A 12,290-nucleotide genomic window follows, 5' to 3' on the forward strand; every position below is an offset into this window, starting at 1 on the left:
GGAGACCAGGGTTCCCCACTCAGCCATGAGGCTCCCTGGGTAACTTGGAACACAGTCACTGCCTCTCAGCCTATCGTACCTCATAGGGTTGTTGTGGGGATTAGATGAGGAGGGCTGGAGAACGTTGATCTCCTTGGAGGGAAAAAGGTGGGGCTTAAATATGCAACATATAATTAAATAAATAATGCACCCACATCTGGAAGCAGCCTAGGTTGTGAAGTAGGGGTGGGGGTGGGGAAGGCTGGGGAAAGGTACAGAAAATGCCTAGAATTCTGCCCATGCTTTGATTGGGTCTTGGCAAAGAAAGGGCTGAGGTCTCTCTTTCCTGCCAGAATTGCACCAACGCCAGATGCCAAGTGGTGAAGTGTGAACTGCCGCACATCGAGAGGAACGCGGAAGTCTCCATCCACCTGCTGAGAGCGGTTCACAACGAGTTTTTCAGGAGGGTGAGCTCAGACTTTGTGCCCTCTCTCATGCATGCACCCTTGAATTCCTGCTTAAGAGGGTCTTATATGCCCTTCACTGGTAGCATGGGAAAATCTGGACCAGTGGTGTAGCATGGGTTGTCAGCACCCGGGGCAAGGCAAGTGATTTGCGCCCCCTAACCCTAACCTCCAGATGTTGCGGCCGGCCCCCCCTGCCCCCCCATGCTACGCCACTGATCTGGACTGAATGTGTTTGTGTGCATAGGTAGATAGGTGTGTGCATGCGCAGGCTGTCGTGACTATGACTGTGTGGACCTTGCATAAAACCTGCATGTCCAATTTGTTCAGATAGAGCAGTAAACTCCCCTGGAAGCACCTGGTGAGTTTGAAAGTCACCAGGATGGAATTCCTTCTTTGCTTTGTTCAAGAACGCAACAGGGTTAGAGAGCATCTGGTAGCAGGTTGAGGTGGTGATGGTGGTTGTGGAATGCAACCCCTAAAAAAGGCAAACTTGCCTCTATTCAGTAAAGCAGTGTTGTGCTGAGAATCCAGGGGCATCACAGCCTCTCAGTCTTACAGGATTGTTGTGGGGTAAGGGAGAGCCATATGCACCACACTCCCTTGGAGGATAAATGCAAGAATGAAATAAACAAAAATAAATGCACTTGCCAGCTGGAAACCTGCCTTGGGAGGCTTTTCTTCTTCTTCTACTAAACACCCTTCTTGTCTCTTTCTTTCCATCTCGTGGATGAAGGCTAAATTCAAGACCGTGAAGGTTGTGAGCAGGTTCATGCTGACCAGCCAAGAAGAGGAGAGCTTCCTTCTGCTGCCAGAAGCTGCCCATCAACGGGAGGTAGGAGGGGCTGCTGGCCTTTCTAAGGCTGGGGTTGTGGTGGTCTGAGCTGTAGCAGCTTCTGCATCACAGCCCCCCCCCAAATCCCCTTAAGAATGAATGGAAATTGTTGACTTTGTTATGCAAGTGAATGATTTCCAGGGAATGCAATGTGTATGGTAAGCGGGACCTGTCTATATGTATTCACAATAGCAATAAGGGATGAAAGCTTGGTGTGTGTTTTTTAAAAAAAGAGTTGAGTGTATTGGGCTTAGGCTTAAGAGAAATCAGTGAGAAAACCCTTTTCATGTCAACTGCTCTCTTGCTGTCTCTGAATCCTCATCACGCCTCCCAACACTACCAGTGGGCTTTTTGCTGGGATTCAGCAGATTTCTCCCCTTTCTCGTTGCAGACCATCTTGGAGATCATCCAGACCAATCTGGTCCCTCTTTCGCTCTGGATCCTGATTGGCAGCATCATTGGAGGGCTCCTGCTGCTGGCTCTGATTATCATCTGTTTGTGGAGGGTAAGAGTCATGCTAACGGCCTCCGGTTGCACCTGCACAGGGAGACAAGCTTAAACAGGTCACATGACTAGTTTGGCCTTCTAGCTTATGGATTCTTAACTGCTGAGACACAGCACCAAAAGAAAAATCACATGGTACAAAATTCCTGGGACTGTCGACACAGGCAGGGGGGAAGTGCCCTTTCCGCACCCTGGTGCCTTCCAGATGTTTTGGACTACAACTCCCAGGAATCGTGGTCTGAAACATTTGGAGGTCACCATAGGGACATCAGAAGAGCCTGTTGGATCTGGCCAAAGAGGGCCCTTCTAGTCCAGCATCCTGTTCTCACAGTGGTCAACCATGTGCAATACTCTTCCCTGCTGTAGTTTCCAGCAACTGGTATTCAGAAGCCTTGCTGCCTCCAACTGTGGAGGCAGAGGATAGCCACTGCAGCTAGTAGGTGGCGAAGGGAACCCTACATAAAGAGAACCTAGTGGGCCAGGGAGAGATTTAAATTCTAGCCTTCTGTTTATTCCCAAAGGTTCGTGAAAACTGAGATTGACACAAGAGTATATGCAGCTACATACAATTATCCACCTGTGGTTGAAAGTGGTACAGTCCTAGGCATTCTCTACCACCTGATTTTTCTCTGTGGAGACAGAGCAGCACAAAGATTCATCTCGGGGAAATTTTCAGGCTTGTTTTCAGATGGGATTCAATCTCATACCAGAAAATTCAGGCTGCAAAATTATAGCTGATTCAGAGCTCTTCCACAGCAAGCCCCAGAACAGTTTGGCCCTTTTGCAATATGGAAAATGATGGGAATGCACAGGAAAATGTGAGGTGCTGCTTGCTTTGACTCAGAGCCATCTAACCTCCCTGCAGACAAATCAGGATGAATGCTCAATATATAGTAGGTTGTTTAGAGAGCCCTGAACCCAAAACATCAGAAGACTAGGTTCCCTGTAGCTGAAAAACAAAACATCTTTTTCTCATGCTAATCTATATATTCTTCTTCTGCTCCCTTTTCCTTTACCACCCCCTCCAGCTTGGATTTTTTGCACACAAAAAACCTGGGGAAGAAGAGAAAGAAGAACAATAAAACATGGAATTTGAGCAAGCAAGGACTTCACACAGGAAAAATGAGCAAGGGAAGAAAATCCAGTGGGTGGTTGCTGCTGCCCTCCTTTGACTCCTTGTAAAAAGTGATGGAAGATCCAGCAGTTCTGAAGACAATCTGCAATCTCATAGCATCCTTTTGCTTTTGGGAAGCTAAGAAAATGCAACAACCTTCCCCCCGTGTTGAAGCCACAATTAAACACACCAATACACACACTTTGGTCTTCAGACTGGGGTGGGTAAACATCCAATTTTGCTTCCCATGTTCAGGGAGTGGGGAAAAAGTAGTGCGTGCAGGCCAGCTTAGGCCCAACCCTTCAAGGTGACAAGACAACAGAGATATGGGTTTCAAAGATGGCTCCTTCACCTGTGAAAAGTGACTTAAGTGCTCAAATCATGTGGAGCATCTCTATTCCAGATACCTTCTTCATGCATTGCAGGAGGTCTCCTTTCTAACTCTACAATTCAATAGTTTCCATCAGTCCTTTGGGATGCAGCAGCTTGTCTTGACAAGGTGGAGCGTCTCTCGTCTCCCTCGAACAGAACTTTGTTGCATAGAAGCAAAAAAGAATTTTACATAGTCTTGTATTCCTGTTACCTTTTGGGTGTGTTGGTGGCTGGTGCAGAGCAGCCTCATTCACTTGGAATTGCAAAAGGGTAGGGCCCTTTGGTTTGGCAGCTGCGAGCACCATCAGGAAATCAGGGGAATGGTTTGTGCCCGTTGCTTGGCTTGTCCGGATGGAGGATAGAGAGGGGCATGTGCCAGTGGCTGTGGAACCCAGCGCCTTGTAAAAAAGGTAAAATTTGCATATATTGCTCCACCCACTTTTGTGCCTGGCCCCACCCACCACTGGCAGGTGGCTTCCAGAAGGGGATTTGGCCCTTGGCCTGAAAAAGGCCCCCAATGCTCTCCTTCCCTGTGTACAACCAGAGGCTTACAAACTGCCCACCAAGTGCATGGAGCTGCCTTCTGGCCACAAATGGGAGAATGAGATAAGAACATAAGAGCCCTGCTGGATCAGGCCAATAGCCTATCTAGCCCAGCCTCTTGGTGGTCAACCAGATGCCCCAAAGGGAAACCCATGAGCAGGAGGACCCAAGCACAAGAATCCTCCCCTCCTATGGTTTCCAGCAACTGGTATTCAGAAGCATTGCTGCCTCCCAACTCTGGCGGCAGAGCAGAGCCATCATGGCTAGCAGCCACCGACAGTCTCCTCCTCCTCCGTGAGCTGATCCGATCCTCTTTTAAAGTCATCCAAGTTGGTGGCCATCACGGCCTCCTGTGGGAGAGAGTTCCATAGTTTTAACTATGTGCTGTGTGAAGTTGTAGGCTTACCCAATGCCAATGGATGTGCCAACCTCCCACTGTGAGCCAGGATTGCAATGGAAGGTGATGGGCAAGGGATGGGATAAAGTCGAGGTCCGTGCTGTTCTCCCTACTGCTGTCTTTTTTTGAACTTGTTTGTGCAATGGAAATGTAAGGATTTGCTTGTCCAGCCCCAGCAAATGTCTCACCAGAAGCCCATCGTGAAGCTCACAAAGATGAGAGCCAGGAGGTAACTGGTTTCCCTCTTAGGCCAAATAATTTTGCACCGCCATTAAGCTGCATGAATTGAATAAACAGGTTTCTCTCCCCCCACAGTATTCATTCTGCTTTGTCGGTCATGGAGAGGGACACAGAGGCACTGCACCTCTTTGCTGGTCCCATGAGAAGTTCAGTCTTTGTTAAGGTACAAATATAGGAGGAATCGCCATGGATGCCAATGCCACTGAAATCTCAAGAGCCATGATCCAGGGAAGGGAAAGAGGCATGCAAAGCCCTGGTGTCCAGATTGTGGGGAAGCCTGTTGGGCCAACCCCCCTCCCTGCTGTCTATAGGGTCTGGGGATTTTACCAGGCATTGCCCACATACTCTCATGCCTTTCGTTTGCAACCTTAATAAGTGCCAGATGTTTTGCCTCTATGTCAGTAGCTCCAAACGTGAATCCAAATTTAATGATTTAGGACAAACTAAAATAACTCAAGCAATGAGCCAGCTTTCAGGTTCCTCAGAATGCTTCTTCAGGCTGATGCTAGCCACAAGGGGGAACATTCCTGGAAATGGTTGAAGTGAGGGGTGGGGGAGCCCAAGGTGACTGTTTTAATTAGTTAGGAGAAGTTAGTTTAAGCTAGTTAGGAGGAGGAAGAGAACTTATGCAAATGAGGTTAGACAACCAAGTGCAAAAGATGTCGCTGGTGGCCCCAAAGCCTAGGGAAGATTTCTGGGATGCTAAAAAGCTTGCTCACACTTTCATCACAGTTTCCAGTTGGTCCTAATAAGTAGTGTGCATCCTACATGTGCACTTGGATTTTTATTTTCATGAAGCCAGGAAAACTACCTGTCCCCCCCCCCCCAATGTTTTAGAGAATAATTCAACTGTCCAGGAAAATGACCCTAGGAATGGACCTTCGACTATGTAAAATGATAGGGCCTTAGCAGGGTGAGAATGTACATGCCCTCCAGCCATTAGGCAAAACTATGAAATTTGGTTACTTTGACATTTATTTAGTTGGTCCTAATAAAGGCTTTTTCCCAACTATATCTTTGGATTTCTCTCTCTAATATATTTGCAATCTGTATGTCCAAATATGAAGCAGCCCCACCCACCTGTCCTGCACATTCTCAGATGGTCCCTTTCCCCCTGCACACATCCCCAACCAAGAACTCTATCGTTGTTTTTCTTATTAAAGACTTTTATTCAACTTTCGATAGCAAACAGAAGACACTAAGTTTGAAACGGAGTGTACCTGGTACACCGTTACAGCGATGAAGTGGCCACGAAGGGGGTGGGGGGGTTGCCTTGTGTTTTCCCCGTCCATTCCTTGGGACACGACTCTGCCATACCCCCCACCCCACCCTTCTCCTACCAAAGCTCCTTTCTGGTTCCAGGTGGAAAGTGCTTTGGGGGAGGGGGTCAGTGTGCAGCACCAAAGTTTTGAGCTCAGACATGATTCAGAAGATAAAAAGACTGTAGATGGAGGTTGGAGGGGAGGGAAGAGTTGCAAGGGAGGGGAAAAAACAACACTTAAAAGGAAACCGACAACAACAAAAAGTGATTCTTTATGGTATATCGAGCGATGGCATTCTCATTTAAAATACTGAAGAACAGCTTGGAAAAAGAAGACACAGTCTCTGATCCGGAGGATAAACTACACGTGGTCCATTTGATAAACAAGGCAGCAAAAAATGGGTCTTAAGTAGCAGGTGGGTTGAATGCTGGTTCAGGCAAACCCAAGGGGGCCGAGGGGCTGAAAGCAGGAAAAAGGTAGCGTTCGCTCGAGGGGCATCGAATACTTGCCTTCATGGAATGCAGGGCTCCCCTGTGCTGCTTCTCCACCCCTCTTTTTCTCTTTCTGTGAGCCAAATTGCCCCCCACTCTTTTCCAGAAAAAAACAGAACCGAGATAAAGGAAGTCAGGGACTCTGTCAACCTAATCCAAAGAAAATTCACCCAAAATTCAACAAAATCCTAGGCTGCAGGAAAGATGGGCAGAGTCGATTAAACAGACTCGGGAGACACTGGAAAGGCCTGGATCCCTGTGCAAATCCTCTTGACTTGCCTCTCTCTTCCCCTCGCCCCATCTGAAATAGCTTCCTAGCCAACGTCTGGCTGCCTTCTCCTTGAGCCTCCCCCCCACCCTGCTGCAAAAAATAGACTGGGACAGGCGGGCAAGGACAATGTCTGCCCCTCCCTCTGCAAAGCCATGGGAATCGTAACGGTGGAGGCCTCTCTTGCTACCCAAGGAAAGGACTCGCACAGGTTCTCAGGGACCCTCCCGACCCCTCGCTGAAAGGTGAAACTGATCACTCCAGAAACTAAGGGTTAAAGAGATCGTCTGGATGCTGTGGCGACCCAGCAGGAGATGCTAGCGGTTTCTGAAAGATGGCCGCCCTCGCCATGGCCATGGGGTGGGGACGCAGCTCCACCGGCTGCACCCATTTGCTCTCCCTCTCCCTCCTTGCTACTCGGTTCTGTAGTTTTATAGGTATCATACAATTTACAAACTGTAGTAAGGGATACTACAGGCCTGAACTGCCCCCTCCCTCGCCCCCCCACCGTATCAGGGAGGCTTCAGAAAGTCCATCGGTCGTGTAGGTGGCTTGTGCTGCTAAAGGAGTTGCTTGTGGAGGCCTCCGCATTGGGTGCTTGCCGAGTGGAGTCCTCGCCGTTCAAGCTCTTCCGGCACACTGGACACGTGTCATGCTGGGGAGGGAAAATGCGCACGTGTGAGCAGGGGTGTGTGCTTGGAACAGCCATGCCTCCCAGAGCCGATACCTGAGATTGGGGTGGCCACATTAAGGAAAGGGCACTGCCGAAAGGCTTCCTCTGAAAAAGAGTGATGTGCAAGGGCAGCCATCTCCCCGCCACACCGTCAGATGTTCCACCTCTGGACCCACTGAACACCCACACATGGGCATTCTGCACTGAGCCTGTGGGGTTTGCCTCCCCTTGGGAATGCTGACTAACGCCGGGCACAAATATTTTGATTAAAAATGAATTAACATGCCCAGGCTCAAACTGTGCAACGGCTCTCTCCAACATATGATTGGGGGAATCAGCACGTTGTATGTATCGACATGAAAGCCTGGTGTAAAAATTATACCCATGCATGGATGTCAAGCAGATCCACGTGTGAGAAAAAAAAGAAAGAAAGAAAGAAAGAAAGAAAAAAGGCACACTCGCATTTCCTTGCATCACATACTTTCTACTTAAGACAGATGTGTTTGAATTGGCCCCAAATCACCAAGAACGCCTTCCTGGATCCCTTGAGAAGGAAGTGGATCCATTTGCAAGCTCATTCTAAAGACTAACTCCCCCCGAAAGGCAGCCATTGTGTACACATACATGCTCGTGTTTCTTGTCAAACTTGAAGAATTTATTCCCCTCCCAACACATCATGATTTGACATTTACCATCACTAAAGCATACTCAACTCGCCATTCTGTCTGCAGACGTTGCATTGAAAAGATGGAGAACACATCCACTTTTGCTCCACTCAAATAGAAAATGCATGGCATGAGCCACAACCCAGAGCACCTTCTGACACTGGAACTTCCCCGCTTGGAAAACCGCTGAACCCCCTGTGCTGTCTTGACAAAGCGCTCTGATGTCAGGGTTTGGAAGGGCTCCAATGAACATGTGGCAGAGGCTGGGGTCCAGGGAATGACACAGGAGAGGGGGCCAGCGATTTATGGGGATGGTGCTGGCCCTGAGGCAGGAGCCAGGGTGGAGGAGGAAAGGAAGGGCCAGAGCAGTTGAGTGGGGTGAGCAGAATGTGTTGGAGGAAGGGACTGTCCAGGCAAAGGGTGGGGCAGTTGAATCCCTGCCATCCCCCACCTCGTTCTCTCCTAGAACCAACAGGGGCTCAAAGAGGAAAGAGCAGCAATGGCTTCCATGTAGGAGAAGCCTCAGGTGGTGTGCACGTACCCATCAGATCAGGGGTACATAAACTGGGGGTGGGGGGCTGGTCTCACTGCTGCTGCAACTGCTCCATAGGCATGGACGTGGGAACAGTAGCTGAGATTATTGAAGTGTGTGTGTCTGGGGCACCTTAGGAGCTGCTGTATGCTGCACTTTTGATAATAACTATCAGATCCTTGGCTGTGGGGTGCTCAGGACACCTGGAGACTCCTGTCTGGGCAGCTGGGCTACTTGAGACCCAGGCGCAAACCCCGTTAGGTGGCACGTGGCTCTCTGCCAAAAGCCTTTGGCAGAATCTGCCAATTCAGAGCCTCAGGACAGCCAAAAGGTCCGGCCTCAGATACTCAGATACTCTGGTGCCCAAGGTTAAGTCAGTCACACCCTAGTGCTCTTGGGAAGCTCTTGTTCATTGTGCAGGAGAACTTCCAACTGAATAGTGCCCTGGAGACCAGGTCCGTATTCCACTGCAGCACCCAATATCTGTGGCCACCCCTCGTCCCACAGGAGAGCTGCCCTGTGCCAGGCAGGATGCCCTAGCGCTAGTCTCCACCTGGCCCCAAGCCAACAGGGAAGCCAACTTACCAGCTCTAACCATGGCACAATGCAGCTGCTGTGGAAGTAGTGATTGCACGGGAGTTGCCGGACCTGCTCCGCCACAGTGTAGTCCTCTTTACACACAGGGCACTCCAAACCCATATCTGCGGGAGAAAACAGGGCAGGGTCACGTGAAGGCAGCAACACGCCAGCTCTCTAGGATGAGGCAAGAGGTACATGTCCTGCTTGCAGGCTGGCTGCACAAGAGGAAAGAGAAGTGAAAAGGCAACTGGGGTAAGAACACCGGAATGAAGAGCCGAGTTCAGAACAGTGGGATAACCAGTCTCGTATAACCAACATGCTTAATGCATGAAGGGGTTAATACCATAGAGTAAGCTGTCCTGCCAGGCTTAGTGAGATCAAGTGTTCATCTTGGGAGGAACTGGGTAATCAAGCTTACTGTTCAATCTCCCTTCAAGCTCAGCATGTGAGGAGGTCTGAGCTGGTTGCTCCAAGCTCAGTCCGCATGGCTCTCACAAGCCATTCTTGAGTTCCTATACCAATAATTTAGGAACTTCGACTGCTATGGAACTAAGCCAAGTTCTACTGCCAGAAGCACATGAATATGACCCTTGGAAAGTTTGTAAGTAAACCATTTTTAACTTACCAAACTTGTGGTCTTCTTCTATGCTAGGGAAAGAACGAAGTTTTGGAACTCACAAGGGCATATTTTGAAGGTCTAACAGCCTATAGTTCCACACTTTACTTTGCTGCATATTTTGTGACTTTAAATCTCTGCAGGAGTTCTCACACCAGAGGACTTGCCCCAAACTTGGATTTTGGCATTGGCTGCTAGGCAGCTATTGGGGGAAAGGGGAAGTAGAGAAGGAGGTTACCGGAGAACCAAAGAGTGAGAAAAAGACTAGGAAGGCATGTGCATGTGAGACCTTATAATTCTGTGGAAGGAGCTTTTCAGACTGTCTCTGGGCTTGATGTTGTTGAGGGAGAAAGATAAAAAGGGAGGGGGAAGAAGCCAACTTGAGATCACTCAGGGAAGGGTCTTGGTTTCTTGGGAGGATAAATTCATGGAGGAACAGACTACTGATGGCTACTATCCACAATGACTATGCTCTTCCTCCATGGTTGGAGGCAGTAAATGCTTCTGAATAGCAATTTCTGGAAACCACAGGAGGAGAGAGGGCTCTTATGCTTGGATCCTGTTTGCAGGCTTCCCAATGAGGCATCTGGTTGGCTACTGGCCTGATCCAGCAGCCTCTTCTTATGTTCACCTGCTACTTTGCCCCAGGTTCAATCCTCAGCATCTCCAGGTTGAGGAAAAACTTGCCTGAGACCCTGGAGAGCTGCAGCTAATCTATAGAGACAGCGCTGAGCTAGAAGGACCGATTGCCTGACTCCTACTCTGCACAGTGAGGTTTGGAAGATTTGCTTAATGCAAGCAGATCTCCCAGGCAACTTCTAGAACTGGTACCTGAAACCTGCTTGCCTTTGGTATCACTGCCTGTGAGACTGCAAACTGGTGGGGCCAGCCTGATAGACAAGACACAAAAGAAAAACGGACTGGGGAGGGAAGAGGAGAGCTAGTGTGCAACTGGGGTTCTAGAGTAAATCCACAATGCCTGGAGAGCCCCACGAGCTGTTGCCCAGTTCCTTAAATCAGAATCAGAGGGAACTACAGAGGATTGCAGCTGGAAAGCAGTTCATTTAATGCTGTGGAGCTAAGCTGAGCTGGAGGTTGATGCTGGCAGTTCTCTGGAATTTGGTCTGGGTGCTCAGTCCAGAGCGACAGAAGAAAGCAACCCCTTCCCAATTTTAGGTTATATTTTAGTGATCAAGATTTAGTAGATATTTTTAATTGCCACTATATCTGAATTGTCTCTGTTATACCCAACTGTAATTCAATGTATTCCTGTTGTGTTTTATGATTTTCCTGATATTGTAAGTGAGCCGGAATTGGTCTGTGACCGTAATAATAAAATTCAATTCAACCCTTCCAAACAACACATTTACAAAAGCGTTAAGTTACCAGGAAGCAGGAACTACTTACCAACTTGTTCCTGAGTGACGGTCACTGTCGGGAGAGAAGAAATCTTCTCTTTGTCTGCCGGGGGAGGCCCTGTGTTCTCCAGCTGTCCCAGGAGCTGCAGGGGGAGAGGAAGGACAGTTTGGTGTGAGGGAAGAGAACTGGAATCGCTGCACAGATTATTTGGTCTGACAACATGAAATTTAATGGGAACTGAACTGAATGGGGGGGGGGGGAACGTTCACAACATTTACTAGTCATCCATCAAGAAAGATTAAGACAGCTGCCTTCAGAACATCTGACCTTCAGGAATCCCTTTCCACGCTGACTGGGTGCGGCACAGGATCCTAGGGGTGCTACAGGGCACCCATTTAATTTGTGCTAAGCCTGTGGAGCCTCAGCAGCAGCTCAAATAGAATCATAGAGCTATAGAGTTGGAAGGGACCCCCCCACAGGGCCATCTAGTTCCCCCCCCCCTCCAGCTCTGCAATAAAGGAATCACAACTAAAGAAACCCTGGCAGGTGTCCACCTGACCTCTGTTTAAAAATTGCACACATACTGAATGCAGCCATGGCTCAGGTGGAGTGATCAGAGCCTTTACCTGTGTGACGACAGCATCAAGGCCGCTCTGTCCCCAGGCATAGTCCCCAGGACTCGAGTGCAACATGCCCCCCCTGCAAGAGGGAAAGAAAGAAAGAGTCACTCAGGGTGGGGGCATGAGAAGGAAGCAGCATGCCCACTGCTGCCCAGCTTCCATGTCATAGGATATCAAGGGCCTATACAGCATTGGTTCAACCTTTATCATGCTCCTGCAGCTCCAAACTTGTTCTTCTGGAGTCAGTTCTGGGGGTGGAGGAAGCCAGGGCTGGGGAGCCCATTATCTTCCCAAAATAAAACAGTGACGAGCAAGTGAGGAAACACTTTTGCATGACTAATTATTTTCTTAAAATCTCTCCACCACAAACAAATATCCTCCCCAGCTTCAGTAAGTAACAGTTCCTTAGATTTGCACAGAGGGCTTGAGAAATGCAGGAAAATAGCAAAGTAGTTTGATGGTTTGTTTGTGCCTGGATGTGTGTGTGCTCTATAAGGAAGGATTTTAAAATAACCCTGAAAGTGGGGAGTGTCTTCTGTGTTTCACTCTCCTTCTACCCACCAATTCATCCCCCCACCACAAGCAATCTCCCTCCTCCTTAACAGTCGCCCAGCTTTATGGGGACAGGGAGAATGTTGCAGGAAAGGACCATATTTGCACGTGTGTCCTGTACTATGTGTTTCTCACCTTCCTTCCCTGCAATAACAAAATATTTCTGCTTCTGATCTTAATCTTGTTTTGCCCCCCGCTTCCCCCACCATGTGTGCACTAATTCTG

General features: G+C 48.8%; 2 protein-coding genes across 3 annotated transcripts in view; one reads left to right on the forward strand and one right to left on the reverse strand.

Annotated features, from left to right (window-relative positions):
- Positions 1-4,525, forward strand: part of ITGA10 (integrin subunit alpha 10) — a 55,134-nt gene extending 50,609 nt beyond the window's left edge. Inside the window, exons 27-30 of the mRNA XM_081841667.1 lie at positions 333-446; positions 1,180-1,278; positions 1,670-1,783; positions 2,811-4,525. Of these exons, the coding sequence (XP_081697793.1) occupies positions 333-446; positions 1,180-1,278; positions 1,670-1,783; positions 2,811-2,864 (381 nt within the window). The 3' untranslated portion in view covers positions 2,865-4,525. The remainder of the gene's footprint in view (positions 1-332; positions 447-1,179; positions 1,279-1,669; positions 1,784-2,810) is intronic.
- A 1,437-nt stretch (positions 4,526-5,962) lies between these two features.
- The window catches only part of RNF115 (ring finger protein 115), a 38,765-nt gene continuing 32,437 nt past the window's right edge, over positions 5,963-12,290 (reverse strand). For both annotated transcript variants that reach the window (XM_081841674.1, XM_081841675.1), the window contains 4 exons: positions 11,520-11,592; positions 10,942-11,035; positions 8,925-9,040; positions 5,963-7,124 (listed from right to left, as the gene is read on the reverse strand). In XM_081841674.1, coding sequence (XP_081697800.1) covers positions 6,993-7,124; positions 8,925-9,040; positions 10,942-11,035; positions 11,520-11,592 — 415 coding nt within the window. In that variant the 3' untranslated portion in view covers positions 5,963-6,992. The remainder of the gene's footprint in view (positions 7,125-8,924; positions 9,041-10,941; positions 11,036-11,519; positions 11,593-12,290) is intronic.

This window comes from Podarcis erhardii (assembly GCF_964252035.2).
Source record: "Podarcis erhardii genome assembly, chromosome: 15".
In the NCBI taxonomy this organism is placed as follows: domain Eukaryota; kingdom Metazoa; phylum Chordata; class Lepidosauria; order Squamata; family Lacertidae; genus Podarcis; species Podarcis erhardii.